General features: G+C 40.6%; 1 protein-coding gene across 14 annotated transcripts in view; it reads left to right on the top strand.

Moving 5' to 3' along the window:
* The first annotated feature begins 719 nt into the window (after positions 1 to 719).
* PTPRK (protein tyrosine phosphatase receptor type K) overlaps positions 720 to 26,528 on the top strand; it is a 387,113-nt gene continuing 361,304 nt past the window's right edge. For all 14 annotated transcript variants that reach the window (XM_085055984.1, XM_085055988.1, XM_085055985.1 and 11 more), the window contains exon 1: positions 720 to 888. In XM_085055984.1, coding sequence (XP_084912110.1) covers positions 777 to 888 — 112 coding nt within the window. In that variant the 5' untranslated portion in view covers positions 720 to 776. The remainder of the gene's footprint in view (positions 889 to 26,528) is intronic.

Raw genomic sequence — 26,528 nt, forward strand, 5'->3', positions numbered from 1 at the left:
CCCGAGGCGCGGGGACTTTCCCCCGCAAGCAGCGCCCCAGACCCGCCGCCCCCGCAGCGCTCCCTGCCCCGACCTCCCGCCCCGCCTGCTCCGCCGGCGCCCTTTCCTTCCGACCCTCTCCTTCTCCTCCAGAAGCCGCAGGTTCCCCTCAGGCGGCAGATCGAGAGCGGGGGGCTCGCTCTGCCGCCTGTAGCGGAACCTGTGCCGAGCCGAGCCGAGCCGAGCGGAGCGGAGCAGCACTTAGCCCTTCTGTGCCGTGCCGGAGAGGGCGGCGAAGAGCCGAGCCGAACTGTGCCAGGGAAAGCCGAGCCGCGCGGAGCCGCGCCGCGCCAGGGAAAGGCGATCCGAGCGGAGCGGAGCCGATCCGGGCAGCGCCGAGCCGAGCCGAGCGGAGCCGGTGCTGCCCCCGCGCCTGCAGCAGGAGGCGCTGCCGGGCGCCGCTGCGCCCGCGCCGGGCTGCGGGCCGGAGTCCCACATTCCCGTGCCAAGTGCCGGGGAGCGGGGGTTGGACGTGCGCGCTCGGCTCCTCCCTCCCGCCCCACTCGCCCAGCAGCAAAGTAACTCCGGAGTACGAGGGGAATCGGTGCCACCGCCGCCGCGCTCGTCGCGCCGCAGACGGCTGCCCCAGCGGGCGGCCCCGGGGCCAGCGGGCGCCCCTCGGCGCGGGGGTCTCCCGGCGAGGCGCCGCGGCGAGACGGGCGGTCGAGGTGCGCTCCGCCCGCCGCCGCGGGCCGGGGCAGCCCCGGCCTCTTTCAGAAACTTCTCCGCAAGTCGGCATGGGCAGAGGGGCCGGCGCCGCCGCCTCGCTGCCGCTGCTGGCGGCGCTCGCCCTGCTGGCCGGCCGCTCGCCCGCCCTGCTCGGGGCGGCCCGGGCCCAGCTCTCGGCAGGTGAGTTCTTGCTCGGCGCCCAGGTAAGGGCGGGCGGCGCGGCGGGGTCGCGCCGTGCCCGGGCTGCCTGCCGGGAAAGGGAGGGGAAGGAAGGGAAGAGGGTTGGGAAGGATCGCGCAGCTCCGGGACCCGGCTCTCCCCTCGAGGAGCGGCGGTGGGGCTGCGGAGGGGCTGCCCCACACCCCCACCCTCTCCGCTCTGCGGGGCGCGGTGGGCGACCCACGCGTGTGCGCAGGCTGCCGGCGCGGGGCGGGCAGAGCGCGGGCTTCGGGCACCTCACAAACTCCTCACCTCCTCCTCCTTCTCTCCCCCGGCCAGCCTCCCAGGTGCCGGCGGGGCTGGAGCTGTTGTCGCCCCTTCCCCCGCTCAAACTTTTCCCGGCGTTTCCCTGCCCGGTGCGGAGGGCACAGCCGAGCCGCTCCCCTCGCCCCGAGGCGTGGGGCGGGAAGACACTAGCTGCCGCTGGCCACCGGGGTCCCCCCTCCCCACTCTAGAAAAAGAGTGGCGGGTGAGAAACGAGAGGGAAAGCACCGATAGGGTCGGCGTCTGTTTTGTGTGAAAGCCGCGAATTTCTCGCCCCTTCCCCCCCGGCCGCCCAACGCCGCGGGGTTTTGCGGAATGGAAGCCCGGGGGGCCGGGCGGTGGGAGCTGCGGCCGGCGCGGTGGTGAGTTGTTGGCCCCGGGGGAGCCTCGGGGCAGAGAGCCCGGGGCTGGAGCGGCCGCTCCGGGGAGAGGGGGCAGCATCTCCCGTGCTGTGCTGTGCTGTGCTGTGCCGGGGCGACGCGGGGCACTGGGGACTCGTGTGCTGGACCGTCACCCCCACCTGCTCCGCTGTAGTTATGAAGGACCCTTCGTTTGCTCGGGATGAAGCTTTGTCGTGAACATGTTCTTACTGTTTGCGGCGTGAAGTGTTACGCGAAGGACTAACTGACTATTTGCAATAGACTTAAGGCTCTTATTTTTCTTTCTTCCCTCCCCCCTTCTTTTGAATAGTACTTGCAATTGCATCGGGTGCATCAGTTGGACGGGCATTTGAGATCTTTGTCATAGGATACTGATTTGAAAACTGCCATTAATAAAAGTATCTACACTCTTGAGACTCTGAAGGACTGATGTGTAGTAAAGGGGCTTTTCTTCTTTTCCTCCTGGTCCTCCTATAAGTTAATTTTTAATTGAGACATTTGAAATGGTATCGATTAAGAAATGTGTTGAAGCAGTGCTGGTCTGAACAGATTACATCCATCCTTGTGCATCTGACTTTGGTGTGTATAATTTAATGTCTCTGTATCAGAATTGTAAAATTACGTAAGCACCTACGAGCCCTTTACCAGGGAAAGGGACATGTACCATATACACAGCTGGTATGTTGTAGGAACAGCTAAAATAAATATTCCCAAGCGTAATATCTTTTCATTCAAAACGGTAGTTAAGTCAGACCAGTGATTTTTGCTTTACTCTTAACTCATCAGACTTGTGTTAACACCAAAGGTAACACTTACGTAAAGATTTTTTTATAAGCTTGTTCACTGGTGTAAGGAGAGTAGGAAGTTCTGATAACTTACACGGTCTGTGGTATTTTATGCTGAAAATGTGGCATGCAGCCCGTTTTGGAATTGCAAGTACAAGCACTCAGGTTGGTCGTGGGGTATGTGTTAGGTAAGTGGAAAAGAATGTTCAATATCCTTCTGACCGGAGTAGGTGAAGCTTGTCATGGAGTTGAACAATTGTATCTAGGAAACACAAGATTTTTTTTTTTTTTTTTTTTTTTTGGTGTGTATAGCATGTCAGCAGCTACAGACTTTAGTTTCTATTGCCAAGTATCAAGAATACTGTTTTATTGCACCAGTCAAAGGTTTATTAATTGGAGACTCTGAGACTTTTTTGAAGGTTTATCAAAATAAGTTGTTAGTAGCTGGTTCTGTCATTGCACTTGGTTTAAGGTATGGTTCTTTGACTCTTATTAAATACATTTGATATCCACAAGTAGAGCTATGCCCTGCTGTACTTGGTAACTGCCACAAACTTCGTTTTGTTACTTATTCTAAGCCAGTCTCAGGAATGTGTGTGTGTGATTCTGTTGATGAGGCTTCTTTATTCTTAGTGGATGCACACACAAAGGTTTGGGTTCCTATGTCTGTTCCAGTGAGAGCCTTTCTGCAGCCTACAATGAGAAGTTTCTCTGGTGCACGCTGGAGCATCTGTTTTATTCCTAGTCATCTCCGTTGTTTAACATGAGTACTGTTTTACAATCATCTTTCTTTGACTGCCTTCCACCATCCTCACTGTAATATAACAGCCTGTACTTTTCCAAATTAAACTAAACCTAACTAATTCTCAGCTGCCTTTTTATTAATATTCTTCTTGTCTGAATTGCACGAATTGAAAACTGTTAATTTTCCTTTGTCATTAATGAAAGTATTAAGTCAGTCTGGACCTTTCACAAATCTCTCTCTCATTGTAATTTGATTTTTATTTCCTTTTTATGATGCTCTGTACTACTCCTTAGCATGAAGGATAGCCAGATACAGAATTCTTCATAAAAACTTTGACATGTTTATTAAGGGTCTAATCAAATTACAGAATATGAATTTCTTGAAAGTTGGCCTTCCTCAGGAGCTGCGTGAGATAGTTTGCCGTCTGTTCTTCCTCCTAACATATTCCATGAAAGCAAATGTGAAGGAGCAGCAGCAACTTAGGAAAAATAACAAGATACATTTTGTAATTTGTTATTGTCTTGTATATCTTCTCCGCCCCCTTTGTGCATAATCGAAACATTGTATCTCTGTTTTTCTCCACAGAATTCAAATGAAAAAAACCCCAAGCAGCTTCTCTCTCTCTCTGCCCTCCTCCCCCGCCCCCTTCCCCCCAACACGGCCATAATCCGCAGTGTAATGTTTTCTGGTCTCTGTAGATTGTTTCTTTACACCGCTGCTTTCCATGACCCTTCAACTTGGGTGCGTGCCTGTCAGAATCTAGGCCAAAATGTTTTGGCAGGGTGTTCTCTGTTGAAGTCTAGCTATTCCTTATATAGCACCTCCTTTCATCTGCAACTCCTACAGTTCGATAAAGAACAAGTTCAGCTTGTTTTCACAACTCAATCACTTTAAACTTATATTTTTTGAATATTATTTTTAGCAATTTGCATATTTTCAAATTTGAAGGGAAAAAAAGGGATATTAAAAAAAATTTGAAATATGCTGCGGGCTTGTCAGCTAGCTGATAGAAATATGCATTGCATTGCCTCTGATGGTGTCTGTGCAAATGTGTGGGGTTTTTAATTACTAAATGAAAGATATGAGGATGAAAATTCTAGACACATCAGCTTACCTGAAGTAATTTAACTGTGATATTTCAGACCATAGGGATAGTTAAGCATAAAAAGCACTGTTTTATGAGTTCAAGTCATTTATTAGAATAGTTATTCCTTAGACTTTTGGACGCAAAGTAGGTAGTGTAAAAAATGAACATATAAGAGTAAATATTTCTAAGTTAATCTTTTTCCCTTCCCCTGATAAAATAGTTATAGACTGTCTTTGGGAGGGAATCTAACTCAGAAATTTGATATGATAAAGTAGAAGATATTGTTTTATACATTTTTTCATTAAATATACTGATGGAGAAATATATGAAAATTGTAACAAGCCTATCTGTTATTTGTAGTCATGTTGTAGAAGAAACTGAGAGCTCTTTGAAAATGTTTAAAAATTCTTTAAAGTAATTAAACTCAAATTAACTCTTTGCTGCCAGAACAGCAAAAGATGCTTCAGTCATATTTTACCTTGAATGTGCTACAATTTGCATATATGCAAGATATGCAAGAGACAGTGGTGCAGGTAGGCATGTATGTATAAGAGATTTATCAGTAACTTTTCTATTTCCCATCAAGCTGTTAAAATGTATTGACAATATGGAAAATGAATGAAATTAGAATTGATATTATTTTCTTGCTTTCACCCCTTCCTTCTCAAATGTTTTCTTCTCTTTTATATATTCAGCTCCTTCCATGACACTCTTGGTTCACAGATCACTTGTCTATATGTATTTTCAGGTGCCATATTTCACGTACACAATGGATATAAATTTTCTAATTGGAACTTAACTGATACATGTGAAATTGAAAGCACCCAGAACACAATGACCCCAGAAGTCTTGTTTAGTCCCTTTTGTCTGAGAAATCGCAGTACTGCCTGATTAGTGTGGTAGCAATATACATAGTGCACCTTAAAACAAGGAAGATGTCTTGCTCTTATTTAAGATCTACTTATGATAATTAATAAATATAAATCCCAAGGCAGGTGAGGTAAGAAATCAGCACATGGTGAAGTGAGAGGTCCGCTTAGTTCAGTATCCAGTCTCTGATGGTGGGCACTTGGGGAGAGGGATTTTTGTCAAGGTGAGTGACTTCCCCTGAGTACTGTCTGTCCACAGTGACAAATATTGGTATTTTATACTGTAAGTGGACTTTGTAACCATGTTTGTGCCTAATGGCATTTTCAGCCTGTATTGCTTTTAGCATTTGCCTTGCTTTGTGGTAAGGAATCTAAAAGTTGTGTGGAAAAACTATGGTCCTTTGTTTTTTTGAAATAGCTTGTTGTATTTCATATATCCTAGCTCTTGTATTAAAAGATGAGTAATAATTTCTCCCATTTTACCTTCTTCACACCACACAGGATTCTTCAATCCCATCTGATCAGGAAAGTCCAGCTGTAGCCACCTTCTATGAAGCTACCATTCCATATCTTCTTTTTATCCTTTGTCAGCCTTCTCTTTCTGTTCCAGTTCTATGTTGCTCAGAGCATCCATGAGACAGCTGTCTGATGGATTTATATAGCACTTAATAATGATTTCTGTTCTGTTCCCTATATATAGTGTGATCATTCCTGTCATTTGCTTGGCTTTTTTGACCATTTGTCTCACTCCTGCTTGTGAGCTGACACTTTTATGGAACTATTTCATTATTGAAGAGCTGAGATATTGCAGTTAAATGATGGTCTTTGGGGTGGCTGTGCCAGTGGACAGCAGGACTCTTGGGAAGGAGAGAGTCTTCAAGTAGCCCTTTTGGAGGAAAGAGATTTTAAGCAAGGTTCTTGAAAGACCTGTGACCTCATGCAGGATGTTTGGGAGAGTTTAATGCTTACCACCGTGGTTTGTCTCTTTCTCTTTCTTGAGATGGTCTTGTTAATACAAGTGAGTTAAAAAGGGTTTATCCTCTTACATGTAAAGACTGACAGTATCTGGATTAACATGCAGGGAGATCTGCAGCAATGCTGTAGAGTTGCTTCTTGCACTCAAGTCTTTATGATGTCTTTGTGTGATCTCTTTAGCTGGTAGACCTCTAGGTTTTCTCACCTCTCAGGAGCTGGTATGTGACTGAGCATCAGCATCTGTTTTGGTGGAATCTCTGCTTTTCCTTTTGCAATACAGATCCTATTGAATGTGTAATAGGAAGCTTCCAAAAAATTACTTCAGTCCTGTTAGCTGAGTCAATTAGGACATACCTTGTGTTTTCAGGTGCTGATGGAATCTCATCTGTCATAACTTATCATTGTCATGAAAAGATGCCTTTGTAGTGCTGCTCCCAGAAGTGTGTGCTCAGATTTGGAGCTTCATTTGCAATCTGCCTATGCTATTAAGCTAATTTAAATTACTGCTGCGATAGAGGGGATATTTCTGTCACTGGAATGGCTCTTGGGTCTTTGCCTGTGCTAGGTCTGGCCACCAAGTGGCCTGTGGTGAGTTGGTTTAGCTTTATGCAAGTCTCCTTGAAGGAAAGATGGGATTTGGGATTAGTTTCCTATTAGTTCACTAGCAGATGTGCAGCCACCTAAATTTGATGTTTGGGAGGATGAGGGTTGATGGTGGCAAGGCTGGGTTTGACAGCCATAATTGCAGTGCAGCTCATGCGAGTTGAACCTGACATTGTTTTGAGTCACATTGTATCTCTGCTCTGCTCACCATGCCAGCACTTCATCCACCCAAGGAAGTACAAAGAGGAGGCAGGACGGCATGGATTGAGGCTGGAAGAGAGGCCTGGTGCTACCTCTGAAGCTGGAGGGGCTAGACTGAGTGAAGGTGTTTGAGGCTGTGTTCTGTCTGACTGCATGCCAGCTGATGACAGCCTTATGCTAGTGTTTCTGACAAGCAGCTTTGAGTAAACTGGGCTTAAATGCTTTCTTTTGTTATAATGGATAGCTAAGGCATTTATTATATAATTGTATAAACAGGGAGTGGCCTGTTCATGGCACTTAGTAGACAGCAATTGTGATGTCAAGCAATAGAGGACTTAGTGGAGATGGCACCTAGATACAAGGCTAGGATTAGAGGATGTTGTGACACCCACTTTGGAGCACAGCAGGAACTGGTTTATAGCTGGTTTCTGCAGTTTTGCATCTTTCCATGGATGATCTGTCCTTCCCCATGCTCTGTGAGTTTTAAATAGGATTGCTCATGGAGATGTGAATGTGGGTAGGAGAGGAAAAATGGCCATGGTTTCTAAAGGCTGGTATTAGCCAGTTGGGCAGTGACAGGTGGCACTGGTGACAATTTTGTATCATCTGGCTGAGCATAAAGTCTTCTACACCTAAGTTTTTAGATCAGAAAGGTCATTACCCTGTGTTGCTTCCTGGTAAGCCTTGACTACAGGTGGCTTTAAACTAGTTGTTTAAAACTATGCAAACTCTCCAGCTGAAGTGACCTATTGTCCACACCTACTATGTAGTTTCAAGTCACTTAGTCTCTTCTTACTAGGAAGCCAAGTAGTTGAAAGCTGTGTTTGTGTTTTCAGTCAAAGAGTTGAGGGATTTAATTTCTTGAGGATTGGTGCTGTGAAAAAATTCAATTCTTTGCCCAATACTAAGGTAATATGAGGTTATTTTTGTTTGCTAGTGTGTGAAAGATTGGACCTTTCAGATTGTCAGAAAGTCATTTACTTCTATTGCCACTTACTAAAAACATGTGATTATATTTATTAATTGAGTAGCAAGAGAAGCCATTTCTCAACTACCATGTCATGAAATTAATTCCACTGACTTATGAGACACTGTTGAATACTTTAAACCCAAGTTCTGTTGCAATTAAATTATGGTATGTTCATTCTAATTATTACACACTGGTTACTCAATTTATTTTGAGGTGGAGTTGTATGCTTTCTTTTGTGTGTAAACACTTGTTCTGTAACAGTAAAAATGACTTATGAATATTAACCAGAAGAGAAAAATACTATGAAGAATAATGGTGGCTGTAGTTCAAATGAATTCAAAACTATTCAGAGTTAAATTTTTGACTGGATTACTGACTTCTTGAACTATTTCTTGTTTTACTATTTTGAAATAGAAGTTGTGTATCTTTGTGAGTCCTATAGTATGGTTTATGATATTTGTTGGTTTTAAATTATTTATGGTTTTAAGTAAAAAAGAAGAGATTCTACTGAAGCTCTGAAATTTTAGGCTGCTTTTGTTGTCTTCACTACAGTGAAAAATAAAATTACAAGACCTTCACTACAGTGAAAAATAAAATTACAAGACCTGGCAGAGAGTTGTCCTGTCCCTATTAATTAGAAAAATGCTCTGATTTTATATTTTGACGCTTCATTATATCTGTATCATATCTATGTGGTACTAGGCTGGATGGAGTAAGATCAAAATGGTATCAGTTGTCTTGGGTCTCCTAGTGTCATCCCATTTGTAAATGTGAAAGCACTTATCAGCCATGAGAGTGCTGAAGAGATGTGACTGAGTTCATGACTAGATAAGGTTTCAGTGCTGACTGCCATCGCTCTATTTAAAATTCTTTAAAGGGAGGATTTCTTATAAAATACCAAAGACAGTTTTATATTTTGCTCAACTTCTGATTCCTTAGAAGAAATGCACTTTTGCAACTGTAGAATATACTTTTCTCAGGTATCTCTCCAATCAGTATGCTTACGTCTGAGTATGGCTTGCATTTCAAGTGGACAATGCATACCAAAACGTTGTGTTAACTTCAGTGCTATTTGTCATAAATTTTACAGAGGAGATACTGGTGTTGGTTTAAAAATAATGTTAAATAAACAAAAAACCCAGTCCAGTCTCGGACTTACCCAACGGTCGGTCCCATCAGTCCTTCCCCCATAGCTGAAGAAAGAAGTGGATTGTCATTTTCCCCCCTGTTCTCACACTTCTTTTCCCTGCGTGGTGCATCTGCCTCTCACCTCCCCCATCCTGGCCCCAGGCTGGTGTATCTTTAAGCGACCTTAGACCACTCATTTGTGACAGCCCCCTTTTAAAAAATCTCCTTGGCTCTCCCTGTTTTTTGTTGGAAGAGTTTTACGTCAATGTTAGTTTTGTGCCATAAGGATGGTAAAGTCTATCAGATTCCGCACTCAAAATTGTTAATGAGTATAAATACAATTGGAATTTTGACAAGACTTTTGTGTTTCTTCGCTTAACTGCTGTATCTGTCTTTGAAGTGACAGTGTTGCTTGGTACATTCCATGTTCACTTTTCAGAGTAGAAAATTTCCAGTTAAAGAGGCTTTCCACTCGTGCTCAGCAGAAATGTAATAAACTTATCTTTTCACTCTTTTCCTTTGTCAATTCAGAAAAGCCAAACAAATATGCTTTTTGCAGTTAGTTTTTACCAGTAATCAGTCCTGACTCAATTTGTGAATATACTAGAAACTGCAAACTCATTCCACAGGCTTGCCAGCTCTTCAGCATATGAATACTTTGTGTGTGTGGTCTTGTTTAGTGCAAAAGGTCTATTTATACTAAGTTTCTTGCATTTGTAAATCTCTGCGGGGCTGGCTTTCCTTTCTTGCTACCTTTTCTTTCAGATAGCATGACAAGCCATTCACAACCCCCACCCCAAAGAAAACCCTTCATCTCCTTGCTCTACTTACTTGTGAGTAGATATGTAAGTGTGAATTAAGGAGAGACAGGTGAGAGCAAAACCCTTAGCGTGTAATGATTTGGATTTCTGAATCAGTTGAAACGAAGCTTGGTAATGAAAGGCATTATAATTTTCTTGGTAGACATAGGCTAAATAGATGGGTGTAATGTCACAGCATGTAAAGATTTAAAGGTTTGGATTTTTTCTGACTGAGGTGGCTGAAACCTGGAAGTGAGAAGTTGTTAATCAAATCGGTTTTTGTTTTAACTTTTAATATTTTTAAACCACTTCTGTTAGAGGTTACTGACTTTAGATGCTATTATTAGCCACTGTGGTTGATTTTTTCTTTTGATAAAATTAGTTTAATGGTTTAATGCTTTGATTCTTCTTACATAAATGGGAAGGTGCTGCATTCCTAGGTAGTGTTTTATTCCTAGTACTTTTTTTCCTCCTCCTCTTTTTTTCCCCCCTTCTCTTTCCTTTCATTTGAAATACCTGTATGCTGATTTGGTTAAATACTGCAGGGTAGGTTAACAGCTCCTTCTGAGTCATGTTAAAGGCATGAAGTGCTTCCAGGTCTGCAGTTCTTTCCAGGGATGAGTGAGTTCCTGGCTGGTTTGTGTATCCTGTTGTCTGCACAGCAGCAGTTAACTACCAGACTCAGTTTATAGGTTGCTTTAAAGGCACTGAAATGGATATACTAAACAGCTTTTTTGGGGTGGTGGTTGTTCCCTCTGGCTCACTTATCTGTATTTTTTGAGTTTATACTCCAAAGACTCAATTCTTTTGGTGATTTATTGGTGTTTCTGTCAAATGGTGAAAAAGGAGTTGCGTTAAATGACCAGCATTTGGGAAGGGCAAGATTATACTCTCGTTTAGAGAGACAGCACAGATGTTCTTTATAAGCATTCAAAAGAGGGGAGTCTGTACATTACTTTAAGGTTGGCAGAAACCATGTATTTTAAAATCCTTGGTCTGAGCTTTATGGGCTATGTGATGAGGCTGTGAACCTGAAAGAGTAGCATTTGTGATTAATAATGACATTTGCAGACCCTAGGAATACTGGAATAATCTGTTGGATTGCTTTGCTTGCACAGTGATAGTATCCAGATGCTAAGCATAAACATCGCTCTCTGTTTTCTTAAGCATGGAAATGGGAATGAAAACAAGTACTAGATAATTTGAGTTTCTGAGCCATAATTTTGGCCATCCATCTCTTAAAACAGCCATTCTTGTCACCTGACAACAACCTTAAGTAATTAATAGGCCAGTCTTATTCTACAATAATGAAGAGAATTAGAAAAATTCTTTTAGTGGAAGTGAATATGTTATTAAAAAACAGCAGAAAAACCTCCACTGCACTTAGACTTCAAGCATTTGCATTGTGAACCTAAACAACCCCCAGCATTAGCAAGTGAAGCAGAAGCCAAAGAAAATTCTCAAATTTACCAAGTTTCTGTATTAGGCAGTCCCCAGAGGACACAGGAACAAGTGAATGCAGTTGGTAAGTGTTTTATTTCCTTAATAAAATAAGAATTATATTCACTTTTGAAGTGCGCAGCAGTGCTGGTGTTGATTAACCTAATAGAGAGTTTGTTAAGTTCTTACCAAGTGCTGTTTCCTGGGCACTGCTTGGGTAGTGCTTGCAACAAAGCTGTAGTGGAAAGTATTTTTGAAAAACTTCTTGCCTTGAATAATACCTTGAAAATGGGAAAACAACATAATTTTACTTTGGTTTATGAAATATAGGGAAGGCATAAGTGCATTACTCCTTTGTCCTTAAAGGAAAAGCAACTGCTCTCATATTTGTTGGAGGACAAAATTAGGTACTGGGGTCACAATTTTGTAATAAATATGTCCTTAAACCATAAAGAGCCCAAGTCCTCTTGTATGTTCTTCCACATAATTTCAGTTATTGTCTTGTGGTTGAGGACTGAGTCCTGTGACAGTGGCACCATTTCAGCTGTGCAAATGAAACTGAAGATTTGAAGAAGAAAGTGTAAAACTAAGAAGGGGTAAAAGGGATCTGTAAATCCATTGCAGAAATCTGGAAGTTGATGAGTTTCTTCAGTATTGTGCCATGAATGAGGAGGATGCCTTTTTTCTCTATAAGACAAAATGTGGACTGAGAATGAAAGGAAGATAAGCCCATCCCTGTTGCTGCTCTTCAGCTTTTGGTACTTTAGGAATAATTTTATCATCATCTTGTTACACTGACAGGTTTGTGGGCAGTAATACATAAAATTCTAAACAACTCCATTCATGCTGTATGTTGAGTGTATTGCCAAGTGAAAGAGGTCAGAAAAACAAACCAGCCTACCTGCCTGTGGGATGAATACCTTCTTAGGTAAGACTGAGTTATGGGTAGGCAGGGGATTTTGGTGACTTTCCTGATAATTCTCCAGTTTCTTCCATGCATCTGCTCAGCTTTTGTTTTATTGGTGTGGGGCTTTTTAAACTCCCAGATCAGGGTACCTTTATCTTCTAGTTTACTGTATTAAAAAGGCCCTGGCAAGGAGGAATCCAGGTAAAACTGGTTCCTGTTTATTTCCTAATCCTTTTTTGAGACATTCTGCATGCAAGATGACTGTGTATTGTTCATGATAGTATTCTTCCTGTCCTTCTTTTACAGTCTCTCTTATCTGCTTGTTTACTGTATCTCAACTATAGTAATTAAGCATCTGTTTAAATTTGCATTTCTTTGGGTAAGAGTTGAGAAAGAGCAGGCAGTATGTGGCCTCAGTATTTAAGCAAAATGGGTCCTTCTTATATAAAAGATTACTTTGGCTATGTTTAGGCCCAGAGAAGTTGCTATTTCCTTATACTTTTACAGTTCAGGACACATCTAAGAAAAAGAGTGGGATTGAACCTCAGGATTTTTCTCATCTCTCAGGGGAAAAAAGTAGAGAAAGTGTAACAACATTAAGAACATTAGAGTTGCACATATTAAAAACTTCTCTCTAAAGAAGTTGTAATTAGGAGGATTTGCCCTTAGCAGTATAAAAGATAAACTACCATTGATTGTATCTTCTATGTAAATGTTCAGTAATTGATGTATAGCTCATAAATGGACCCAGTGGCTGTTTGATGAATGTGTTTATACATGGTAAAATACATAAATACTTCTAGGTTCCCTAGAGTATTTTAGGTTTTTTTAATGTATGATTGATCAGTTTACCTAAGACACAGAGTGGTTTGTTCTCAGACACAGTTTACAGATTCTGTCATGATGATATAACAGCAGGAGATAAAATGCACCAGCAAAGAAGATATTCTTAATGGGGGACTGTAATCAGTGTTTGAAAACTGGCTAATGGATTGGAGAAGATAGCAGTCTAACAGACAGACAGCAATAAAGACCATGTATGAAAATGCAAATGCATGGTATAATTAAATGAAGTCAAAGCTTGGATAAATGTTCTGAGGTATATTTCAGTTTGCTTTCCAAAAACTTTGGAATGAAAGACTTGGATAACTAGGAAGTCATCCTTTTTTATTTTAACCTTTTAACTTGAATGGCTGTGAACAGGAACATAAAAAAAATCATTTCCAAAGGCAAAGTAAGGTTATGTTTGGGTAGAGCTGTCTGCAGACTTAGTTGCACTGTATTTTGCTCTTGGAATCTTATGAGCTTCTACAGCAAGAAGTTAGAAGGATCTTGCCACTTTTATCTGTGAGACTAGTAGCTGTCAGGGCAATTCTGTTTTGCTGTGTCTTAGAAAGACTATGGTTGTGTCTGCACTGTTAAGCAATCTAGTGCAATAGATGCTGGTCGCTGAATTGAAGCATTGCAGAAAGTGAGGAACCATTGCATGTGCTGTAGCTAGGCAGGGTTACCTCGGATTTTGTGGTCTTTTCCTGTAAACTCATTATTTCTGGTGTCTTGGGTTCCTAAGGATCTCCTGGTCCACAGTCTACTAACTTTGAACCAAGCTTCCCTGAGAAGTGTTGGAGCACTCCAGATGAGGAGCTTGTGGTGTGCTCATCTCGGACTGTGGTGGTGAAGTTCACATGTACAAGAACTGTGCTGACAAACAAACTAATGGTAAATGAAGGCAATCTGGGCATTTATTTTCCTTCTCTTTTGCACCAAATGCCCAATGCAGGTACAGCTTGTTTAAAAAAAAAAAAAAAGGACACTAGACTCCTTGCTGGAGAGTGTATAAAAATCAGTGGGACAAAAAATTGAAGGGGAACGTGCTCTGAAAAAGTAGCAATATATTTTTGAAATCATGTCTCTTGCCCTTTTCATAAACATGCATTTCTGTTGTGGTTTTAACTGTTTGGCTAGTAGGTTTTCCAGGTGGTGAGCAAATAAGAGATGAAGATGATGATGATGTGTTAATTTGGTGATGAGTGTTTTTGAGGCTTAGATGCTAACCTGGCAGGGAAAACTGAAAGCTTGTTTAGATAGTGAAAAGAAATACTATATTTATACAATACTCTATATTTGGTGGGAAGAGCAAAGATTGGTCTCAAAAATGTTTGAGGCAGAGACCATGCAGGCTAAAGATCTCAGTTTCTGTTTTCTTCTCTGAGATTCTGTTGCTCCTTATAATACTAATACTTGAGAGATCTGAAATAATTTAGCCTCATTGTTCCTGTGTTTTCTGTTATACTACAATCTCTCTTTTAGCACAGAGACTTGACTGTCAATCGGAAAGGGTACAATAAGGCATTATGCTTTAATTTCTTATGTTCTAATTTATATCCTAGTTTGTTACCTAGTTGTAGGGTTATCCCATCCTGCAACAAGTGAGCAAAATTTTATTTGAAGCAAGGCTGCACAAAATTATACCCCACTGAGACAACTAGTTCTTAATAAGGCAAGCATTGTCAGTGTGTTTGCAGGTAACATTGATGGTAACAACACCTATTAGTAATAGCACCAATAACATCTCAACCTGACAATAACATCAGTAACACCTACCATGATTTTGAGGGAAATGGTTGGTAAAAGGGACCAAACTGGTAGTTTTCCTGTGAAAATCTCTGAAAAGAGGTAGGGGAGGGAGAAAGAAGACTTGGTGATAAAAAACGAAGTAGAATATATTAAACTTGAAAAGGAAATATAAATCACAGAAAACTAGAGTTAAAATAAGAATTGACCAGCTAAGGCCAGCTGAGATGTCTGCCCCTATCGAGTTTAATATCTCACTATGTGTGAAGAGTGTGATCTGGGAATGAGATTAAAACAAGAATTGACCAGAACCAGGAGATGAACCATTGCACCTTCATGGAGGTGTCCACCCCCATGGAGATTAATATCACACAGACTAAGGAAAATGTGATTTGCAGAGAAGATAAACATGCATTCTCCATATCATCTTGCAGGACTTGGATAGGAAGTAGCCTTGACTTTCTTTCAGAGACTGATGCTCTGTTGTCAAATAGATTCTTCCAAGGCCATTTGAACATTTTACTTCAGCAGACTTAGCAACAAAACTGCTATTGAATGTTTTATTAATGTTGCAAAGCAAATCATGGCAAGTTGACTCTTCTCATATTTAATCCCCTTCCTTACACAGTAACTAATAAGCAGATCAGATTTCTGATTAAGCAATGGAGGACTGATGTCATTATTGACATATGAGACTTTTTTTTCTGCCTCTGTCAGTGCAACAGCTCCCAAAAGCATGGTGTTTCAGAGGTGAGATTGCCCTCTAGAAGGAGGGGAGTGCAAACTTTTCATGGTTTATCCATTAGAAAATAGTGGAATATGTTTCTTTTTATTTAATAGTCCAGTTAAATACAGTATTCAGTTGCCCCCCCCCTTTTTTTTTTCCCCTGAGTTGTTCTTATAAATGTTTTCACAGAAGTCAGGGAAGTGTAATTACATAAAACTAGTAATCTCAAAGTACAATTCCAGTTGAGATATATTTGGTTGCACACTGGGTATGTCTGATGATGAAGAAAAATTTTCAAATCTTCCCCTGCATCCCCCATTTTTAGCATCAAAACTTTCAGATGTATGAGTTTGCTTTTGCTAGAAGTCATGTGGATGTCAGCTATCAAAGATGTGTCTTTCACTAGGCGCTCAAAAGAAAAGCATAATTGTAATTCATGTTATAGTAACAATACCTACACTACCACCTTTTGCTGCCTTTCCACTTTCAATGCCAGTTTTTTAACGGAGGGTGACCAGTGCTCCTGGTTCTGTTGGGGCTGTCTGTTTTCAAAATGGCATGATTTACAAGTGAGTTGTGGTGTCTCTTTCTTCTTCTGTGGTAATCAGCATACATGGGGTGTTACTGCAAGCCAGAATAGTTTGGGGTTGATGATTTAATTTTGAATGGACTTGTGAAGGGGATCTGGGCCAATCTTGGCAGGAGGAATACCTGGTGGGTATTCCTGGGTGCAGGCTGGCTAGTGGCTGGGTGATGCCCTGCAAGAAGGGGGTCTGGGGTCTATAGCTGGCTGGGTGTGCATGTGGGTTGTTGTTTTTCATTTGTTTGTTTGCTTTTGTGGGGCTTTTAGTTATATTTTCTTTTGGTGAGCAAAATGAATGGCATACTGGACTACACTGAGAGGATTGTAGCTGGCAGGCTGTGGCAAGCTGCCGTCCCCCACTGCTCTGTGCTGGTGAAGTACGTCTGGAGTATTTTGTTGGGAATTGTGGCTCTTGCCCTCTCCCAGGTCATGAAAGATGAGGGAAAGCTAAAGCCTGTTGGAAGGTTACTGAGGTTGGGGCCTGGATGGTGTGATCTCCAAGGGGCACCTGAAGGGAGCTGGGCTTGTTTAGTCCCAAGATGAAGAGTAAGGGGATAATCCTAACAGGAGGTTGCAAGAACTTGAAGGGTGGATATGAAGATGACAGAGATGATCTCTTTGATAGCAACAAATAATACAGCAAGGGGCAGTAGACACAAATTGCCGCTTGGGAGGCTCAGCTTGAGTACTATGAAACATTGCTCATGTGTAGGAGGGTGGTGGAGCAGAACAGACTGCCCAGGGCAACCCCTGTCCACAGAGGCTTTCAGTCCTCAGCTAGACAAAGCTGTGGCTGATGTTATAGTCTTGGTGATAATTCTGCTTTGAAGGGGGTATTTGGCCTAAATGGCCTCCAGAGGTGTCTTACAAGCAACACTTCTTTGATTCTAGTAGAACTGTAGCCTGCAATTTCGTGGGGTGTGGGAACAGGTCGATGCAGGTTGAAAGTGTTCCAGCCTGGCAGAATGGCTGGTTGGTCTCTGCTCCAGATAAATGTTTTCATAACCTTTGCTCCTTCTCTGAACAGTCAGACTGGATTTCTTTTTTTTTTTGTTTTTGTGAAATTATCCATTCATGTCTAACCCAGAAATGAATTTGCAGAAACACATGTACTTTGCTTTTTTCCTTTTCCCCCCACCTCCAACTCTGTGAGCTGGGCAAGATTTATGCTTCTTAATGCAGACTCATTTATAAACTTGAGTCACCCTGCAAGTCAAGCATGAAGACAGCAAGGCCTTGGAGTTTGACTTCTTGCTTCTGTTACTTGGAAAGTATGGCCCTCCTAGTAAGAGGATGTCTGGAAGTTCTTCCATGTGATTTCCATTCTTCCACAAAAAAAGCATCTCACAGTTGTATTCAACACTTGCTGAAGTGAAACCCCTCATACCTGTTTAACCCTTGACTTCTTAAAGGAGGTGGTGAAATGAAAATCTCCCTTTACTACATGGAGGACACCTGTGAAGTTTTCTGCCTTTCACAGAAATGTTTGTAGATGCATTGCTTTCTGTTGTCAGGCCTTTTCTCAACGCAGGTGTGAAGGCGATGTGACCTCATGTCACAATAAGGTCACATTCAAATTAAAAATTAATTTAAAACAGTTTAGTTAAATCATGTTAAAATTCTGTGTGGGTTGCTTTCATTCAGTATTAAAATGTTGTATTAAAATTCAGTTTAGTATAATTCACCTTAGGAATGGATTAGGGTAAATTGGATTAAAGTAGACTAATTCTGGAAAAAGACGCTACACAAGTTTTTTAAAGTGAAATAATATGACTTTAGAGATAATTTAGACTAATTTTCATTGTTCCAATGTGTCATCCTGTGGTACATAAACAGTTTTGTCAAGATTAAAATAAGGTAGGTATATGATTCAGCCCTTACTTGCTCTGCTGAGCATAAACATCAAATCTCTGTTATTTAATGTTGAGCCTGTGTTTTATCCTTCTCTTTTGGGAAGTTTCTGAAGGCCCCAGTGAGCCTCTTTCCTCAGTGTATCAGGGAGGTACATTTTTCATGTTTTCCAATGAAGTTACTTGAGAAGAAGAATGAACTCAGATGATACATTGTGCTTATTCAAGTTGAGCTGTGTAGACTGCATAGCTTTTAGTACAAGGCTATTTTTAAGGTTATCAATAAGGAAATGTGTATGAAGGGATGTCCCCAACAAATATCAGTCACTTAACTAAAGGTATGGCATTAAGGTCTGTCAGCAAGATGGATTCATCGTTTGTGTAGTGCTTTCTTTGAGACTTGGTTGGCTTTAGCCTCAGAAATACTTGAGATAGCTAAATTCCCCAAGGCATCTGGTGATCTGTTTTGGGGCAATTTAGGGAATTGTTATCCGCAACTGTCTGCTCCAATAATCCCAGTCAGAGCTTGCAACCAACATGTAGATCATGGAGAGGGAAGTGTGTTTACTCCTTTTTGACCACAGGTTTGGCTGTGCTTCTGCCAAGGGGGGCTGTGCTTCTGCTTAGCAAAGGGAGGACTTAACTCCTTCAGCCGCTTTAGCCAATCCAGCGGGAGTTCCAGCAGTGAGCACGCTGTGTCGGCAGATACTGAAAGGGATTAGTTTAAGTCTCCTTGAAGCTGTGTGCTCTGAAGTTGTTTCAGGCACCCTTCTCATGGTTAAAAATCAAGAAACTAGCTGCTGCTTACCAAGGAAAACATGCCCCCTCTCCCAAACCCTCAAACTCAAACAACCCACAGAATAACACCCTTGTGCGTGATGTATTTGATGTGATGTATACTAGAATTTGTGAAACAGGCTTTATTCATATTGTCAAAACATTTTGAGCTAATATAGTCAGACTATTTGGTACTTGGTAAAAGTAGTTACCTGTTCCTGTTTGTTTTAACGTAGGCTAAATTGAGTGAATTTTTTGTGAATTTAGAATTTGAAACAGAAGCAGTCTTTCGTTCGAGAAGTATAGATGCTTTTGTTTCATGGAGGATCAGTGCAAAGTTTTGTAGCAATTTGCTGTAGGTCCAGTGTAAATAGTTAATATCCAAGTAAGTAATTTAGATTGGCTATTGTGTTTTTTAGTGCTTAACTACAAGATTAAAATAGAGGATTGAGTTCTCTTACGCTTGGCTAGCACAGAATTCTTCAGCAATTTCTGTGGATAAGATGCCTTCTGTTATGTGTGCTACATGTAAAGATGACTCTTAACGTCAATTAGTTAATATCACATTTACTGTATTTGACGGAATAGTTGCTCATTTAAAATGCATTCAGTTCAGGGTCACATAACACTAACCTTTGAGACTGCTGTGATTGAAGGATTTTGCTTCCACTTCTACACCCTATGTGTGTATTATTGTGTGCTGTCCTGCTTTGTCACTCTCTGTTCCTCTTTTGCATGCTGTATTTTCAGTCTGATGAAGAGTTGGATGCACACTCTGGAAAACTGCACAAGACTAGCAACCTGTTATGAAAAAAGATGCTGAGGGCAAATATGAAGATAATCACAAAATGTTTGCTTCAAAGTTCTGCTTTGAGAAAAATCAGGAGCTTTAGTTGCTTTAGATGGGGGGAAAGCCCTCTCTCCCTCTGGTTGCTGGTAACATTTCCCATTGAAACGATAGCACTGTTGAACCAGATACGTTGTTCTTTTTTTTTTTTTTTTTTTTTTTTTACAGTACATCATTACTGGTGACTTCAAAAATTCAGGAATAGTGATGATTCAAATATTTTTTAAATAGGAAACCCCACAATATTCATGAAGATGAGGAACAAATGAGATGCCAGCAAACAACTGAAGCACCAAAACAAGGAGATTGTGCTTAGTAGGACAGCTGATTTCATTTTTTTTAAGTTATTCAGTATTTTCCCCACTCTCTGTGACTTAAAATAATTATGAAGAAAATGTTAAAACAGTACTTATTGGCGTAGACCTTTGAATCCCATTCCTAAATAATGGCAGTGTTGCATCTTATTGAACATTCTTGAAACTTTTAGTTTCCTGTAATTTGTGGGAAAATGCTTCAACTGTAAAGGGTCTTTCTCAATTTTTTTTTTCCTTTTTTTTTTTCTTTTTAAACATCCTGGGCTTAGGAAAGTTAAGCAACCCCATTCAGACAGTACACCAGGACTACCTAAATCAATTAGCATAAACTTTGTGGTTTTCAGTTAAACTTTTCATTTATAAGAAAAATCTGTCCCATTTTTGGCTTGCTATTTTGAATAAAAGAAAAACTTTTAACCTCTCAAGACTGCATTTGTAAAATAATTTCAAATACAGTGTGTAGGCTTCCAAATTGCTAGTTGCAGACTTGTTTGTTTAGAATGATGTCAAAAACCAATTAAACTTGAATTCTATTTGGTTTCATGTATTGAAGGTTGTTCTTAGTAGGATCTGGAGCTTTCCTTGGATTTTGTAGTGGTAATGTGTGCTGCTTGAATGAGTTAACACTGCTGGCAGTTCAAGTAGAAAGAAAAACCTGAGGAGAAATTATGTTCAAGTGGGTAGCCACTTGCAATATGATACCAGTCTTGAAATTCCTACAGCCAGATTAGTATGATCTGCTTTATTCCTACAAATACGGACCTTGGGGCTTTCTTCATTGTCAAGCGAGTATGTTGAAGTCACAGTTCACTGCGGAGCCATGTGTGTTATGGATATTACATTCTTCCAGCTTGAACAAGGAGGGAAAGAAATGAGAAGTGTGAATGTTTTTGTTTTCAGGCTAGCTTCTAATGTAGGGAGAGAGGCAGTTTTATTGAGCATTTGGCATTGTTAGAAGAAAAACTAAAACTAAAAAATCTGCTTACATTCAGGAAGATTGGTATTTTATTTCCCCTTCTGTGTTTCTAGGAACATCTTAATTAAACAAGAAGTCTTTCAAGCATTGCTGAAGCAATGCTATGAAATTGCTATACCTGTTTTTTCTGAAGCTATAACTGCCTGTAGCAAATTTGTGAATTAAAAATGACTCACTCTCCACTTTTCACATGAGACAAGGAACGTTTTAAAAGTTGTCAATAAGGTGCATGTGTGCATCCCTATATAATTTTTACTTCTTTTCTGCATATTTGTTTATTATTGCACACCACTCTGTTTTGTCTTCTAATTATTGAGCACTCATTCCAATTGTTTTCACTAATGCAAACAGAAGGGAAACCGGGAGAGAAACCATGAGTCAATTGGAATGATTACTTTTCATGCTGGCAAGCTGAAATTGATTTATTCAGGTGCTATGTTTCTGTATTTTTCTAGGATAATCAACTGTAAGTTTGATTTCATCATGTGGCTATAGAGTTGTCTGGCTTAATGTATAATTTGGAGCTGATTTTACAGGGCATTTTTGGGACTTGTTGGAAAGTTGCTTCCAGCCTGCCTGAAGTTTTCCAGCACCTGGAGGCAGGTGCTTGAAGATCTTGGAGTTCCTCTGAAACAGAAACTTCAGCTGGTATGAGACTGCCCTGGCACCAGGGATTTGTGCTTTTGCCTGTCTTATTCAATAATTCTGTGACCTTTCTGCTCTGAGGGTGGTTACCAACTTCCCTGTGAAGACACTGGAAAGAAGGTGGGAAGAGACTGGCTGAAGCTTGACTTGTGAGCTGTGGAAGGCAGCATTACTCATGGTAGCTTTGGGCTGTCATGAGACTTTGGGCTGCACTTTACATACAGGTTTAGTGCTCTGGAAAGTAGGTGGTTATGGTAATTGTGTAATCCTACTTAATTTCTATGAATGGAATGTGGCAGTAAGGGGTTTTTTGACTTCTCCTCAAGCTTAAGTAGATTTTGACTGTTGTCTAAATAACTTAAAAATGTTAATGCATGTGGGCTAACATGACAAGCAGTTTTTCTTTTTCTGGTTTTCCATGGGATAAGGTTAGGAGAAGGTTCCTTGGCAGCTGACCTGAATTGGTGCTTCTCTTGGTGCCTCTCTTTCCCTTTCTTTGGCATGAACCTGCCTGTTCCTGGTTTGCCAGTTCAGCCTGACAATCCAGCAGGAACCTATTCCTTGAGGTGCCACTTAGGTGGAAGGGAGGGCCAGGAGTGATGCTGTTGCTGCAGGGAGGCAGCGGGGCCAGCGGCGATCCTGGGAGTGCAGGCTTGATTCCCGATCTGAGAGAGCTCCAGATCCTTGGCTTTGTGGCTCAGGTGAGCATGAGTACCAGCACAAAGGGTGGAGGCCATTGTTGGTGTGCCACTAGGTAAGGGTGATGAATATTAAATCAGGCCCCTAGGTTTTTCTTTCATCTGTTATCCTCTTTACTGGCAACCCTTTCAATTTTTTCCCCATCAGACATGTCTGGGTAGCTTTCTAGGGCTTCAGAGTTAAGGCTGCGTGTTTTGCTTTAACTTGGGTTGACTGCCTGCTGTTGGTTAGAAAGGATGAAGTGCCCACTCTGTTTCCCTGGGCTCCCTGCAGCTACAGCTGCAGCTAAAAGGTTGGAAATTCTCCAGAATCCTCCATCCACTTCTGGGGGAAGGATGCAATTTATTTTGTTCTGAAACACTGTGCAGTGCTTGTTGCCACCAGTCCTAGATGAAAACCAATAAATTGTGCACTCTCATATTCAGCTGTATTCTGGCTTAACCAACCCAAATGCCAGCATTCTCTGTAAGCCTCCTCTGTGTAAATGTCCTCATGCCTCCTGTGTTACGTCTCCTATGGCCTCTTTGACACTTTATTAATATCTGTTTTCAACTGCTCAAAAAGGTTACAGTCTTACTTTAAAGGGTTTTGCATGCTTGTAGTCCTGATGTTATTTTTCTCCTGCGATTTCAAGTGGTAAAAGGTCAGAATTGGTAATCAAATCTACATTACTTATAGGACTGAACTTAGAATGTATGCTTCCCCTTTTACCAATTATTTTGTGTCAGTCTGTTTGTAACTTTCCTTGGATAGCATGTGGAAACCTTTTATATGCATGAGTGTGCTATAGTTAGTATGCCAGCATGCTGGAAACATTTTTCCTGTTGTATTTTTTTCCTAAGTAGTCCTCTTTTAGTGTTGGGCAAAGAGGGAAGCAGTCTGTTAATGATGTTACTAATTTAATGCTGAAAGACTTGAAAAGGACAGGATAATGAAAGACCTGAAGTGACACAATTTCATTATTTTTATTCAAGGTAACTTTGAGATCTCTCTGGATGACATTAGTCCTGTCTGAAGGTTTCTGTAGTGATTCATAAATTTGAAATCAGAGAGTATTTCTGTAAAAGCAAATCTGTGGTTTGGCATTGCTTTTTTTTTTTTTTTCCATAAAAGCCTGAAAGTGCTACCTATTCTAGATGAATCATCCTAATTATATCTTTCCACTGTAATTTCACGTGTAGTATTATTAGGTGGCATTAAAGATGTAAATGATAAACATGGCAGATTTATTCTACAGATTGTGGTTTCAGGGCTCTGTTTCCTGGTTTCTTGGTCTTGACAGTGTTGCATGTAGGTAAAGTCTGCTGTTTCTAATCACACTTTTATGAGTTCCATGTACCATTTGATGCCGACCAGGTTGTAACTGTAACTCTTCGAACAGATCTATATTTTTCTAGGAGTGATTGAGGAGGGATAGTGTTATGCAACTAAAACTCCAGAGTTTATTAACTGCACAGTACAGAAATTGTGACTCTCTAGGACTTTTATCTGTGACATTCTGGGTTTTTGAAGGTGTCTGAAGTGGACAAGTGATAGTAATTAAAGTAATTTTGATAATGTGATTAACAGAAATACGTGGTCAGGGACTTCTCTATACAGTCACTCTCTTACCGTCACTGGTGTTACCACTAACATGTTATACCACATTTGTATTTACTAGAGCTGAGGGTTTTTTGTTGTTAATGGTTCTGTTTATTTATTTGTTAAATAAAAAGGAGATTTGCCAGTGGCTGCTGTGGTCTTAGAAGTTTACTTTGTAGAAAATTAGACAGAAAACTTGTGTCCTATTTAGTACTAACCTTGAGGACGTAAACTGCTCTTAGAAAACATTGCTTTTTAAAAATATCTTTTCCTGGCTTAATCACCTGAATTTTAGCATTGTATTCTCCTATGCCTAATCTTTGAGTCAGATTTTGTAGTTCAACAGCATTTAGAACAGAATCCCTGTATTGAAACTTCATGGTGATCTCATTGTGAGCAGGGAAAGTGGATTGAACATACAGATTTGAAACTCCTTGCATTTTTCAGTTTTGTTTAAGTAGGGCTGGATATATCTAGAACAAACAATAGCAAGAATTGTATTATCGTTCTCTATTGTGCTGGCAAACTAGAATCTGTACTGTTGACTTATTCTTATGGTTGAGTCATTCATCTCCAATTTGGCAAATAAAGGGGTTCTCTGGGAAGGGATAAACCTAGCATAGAGAGGTTGCTGTACTTGTCAGTACCATCTGGATTTTGGCTCTTTATGGGAGGGACAAAGAGCACTGTGATGTATCTGAGAGGTGTTTGTTGAGTTTGTGGTAACCTAATCAATATTGGCAGTATTCATTAATGTTAAATCCTGTTGTTAAATATTAAAATTAATTAATGTGAAATATGTAATGTTAAAGATAATTTTGACCATAATTGTCAAAAGACAACATTTGGTTGTTCTTCTTCAATGCATATTATTAGGACTAACTCAGTTATCTCAGTGTTAATTGACTGTTCTACCAGTCAGACTCCTGAAAAAATGGGATCTCTGATCTTTAGCAATAGTTGCAAAGGGGCTGTGGAGAAGGTGAGGGTAGTGTCTGGGTACGTATAGTAGCATGCTTTTAAAATACGACGTTCTTAACTAGTAACTTTTCTACAAAATTACTTCTAGAGTTACAATTTTAGACTGTCCTCATCTGGAATCTTGTTGGAAGGTTTAAGCTGGTTCTAGATCTTTCAAGAGATAAGTTTTACAATATTGTCTGCTAGTGCTAAGTCAGGCATTACTTTAATGCTTCTGGGACATATCAGAATAGATGCCTGCATTTTCTTACCCTTCCTGTTTAATTAATTTTTGTTGGTCACTAATTCTATGTAGATCCCTTTGTTCAAGTCATGGAAGGAGGACGAGACCAGTAGGATTTATTTGAATTACTTACAGTGTACCCATGGCCATCAATAGAATAGCTGAATGCTTTATGAAAGCTATGAAATTTGATGCAATAACTTCCTTATTTTCAAATAAGGTTTGTGGGATTTAATACTTTCTCTCAGAGAATGTCTGCAAATGAATAGCGGAATGTATGACAGAAAAAGAAAAATAATGTTGAGAATAATGTGGAGAAATGCATTTTGCAATCTCATGTTACAAATGCAAAGTGTCTGTTGGAGGTAATAGGAAACATGAAATTGTAGGTGCTTACAAGCTATGGATACAAACTTAGAAATTTAGGGGAAAGGCAATTTATCTTTTTTTGAAAAGCAGTCACTTTAAAATACCTAATTCTGATTAATGGGCTAGCACTGTGCTTGACTGCAGACAGTTATTCTCTCTTTTGGGTCTGCAGTGGGACAACCTCTAACTGAGAGTAGTGAAGAAGTAATCTTCCTCTTCACTGACTGCTACACTTTATCTGTGGAAGAAACCCTTTGAGAACGTGCTTTTATATGTTACTCTTGATTTTTTGGTACTCTTTCACTCTTCCATTTGACTTTTGTTCTTGCAGACAGTGGAGTAAAGTTTGGAAGTTACCAAGTTTCGTAACTTCTGAGCACTAGTACAAAGTCTGAGGGCTTTACTGTGAGCTGTGGTCAAAGTAAAAAGTGAACCTTAACTATATAACTACTAAGGTTTGGCACAGATTTAAACTTGTAACTTGTTTAAACTTTCGAATATTTCTAACAAAGCAATTTGTGAGGGAGTTTGTATGCACACTTTTGTTGTTTCTGTAGAGCTGTAAATGTGAACGGCATTGCCTACACAAAAAAAAGTGTCAAATTTCCCTTCTCTAAAAAGCTTATGAACTGAGAAGCACGACAAGCTGTGGAGCAGTAGCTTAAATCAAGGAGGTAAAAGAATGCGCAGGAAAAATGGTATAATCTGCATCTGAGTTGAGATGAAATTCCTTATTTTATTTTCAGATTTTAAAGGTGTTTTTAATCAAAGCTTAGTAGCAAACTTTTACCTGCCTATTTTAAGTAGCAGTTTTTATGGGAAACAGGAAAGCTGGACATAGAGCAGGCTAGGAGCACATAATTTATGATCCAACGTGCAAGCACATATGAATGGAATAACATAAATTAGTAGAGGAGGCAAAAGTGCCATTTTTCATAGAGATTGAATCTACAGGACAGCATTAACATTGTAAACATTTTAGTGGAGGTCAGTGTTAGCCAAGCAGTGATTTATAGGGAATGGCATAATTTTTTTTGGTCAGCACACAAAATAAGGTTTAATTTCCATCTGTATTTGCTTATTACTTGCTGGTGTTCCTTCCACTCCCTCGCAGTCCCTCACCCCTCCCCCCACCCCACAAGCATTCCAAAGATAGCCCAGAAATACTCTTGGGTAAAATCAACTTGAAGGCTCTGGAGCGCTTGTTCTAAGGAAGAGATTAGATTTGTTTGGACAGGAATGTAGAGTTGAGCTGCTCATAGTGTGGTGTCACGCAAATGCATGTAAATTGTTCTAACAAA

The sequence above is a fragment of the Lichenostomus cassidix genome, chromosome 3 (genome assembly GCF_008360975.1).
Source record: "Lichenostomus cassidix isolate B80296 chromosome 3, HeHo_3.0, whole genome shotgun sequence".
In the NCBI taxonomy this organism is placed as follows: Eukaryota; Metazoa; Chordata; class Aves; order Passeriformes; family Meliphagidae; genus Lichenostomus; species Lichenostomus cassidix.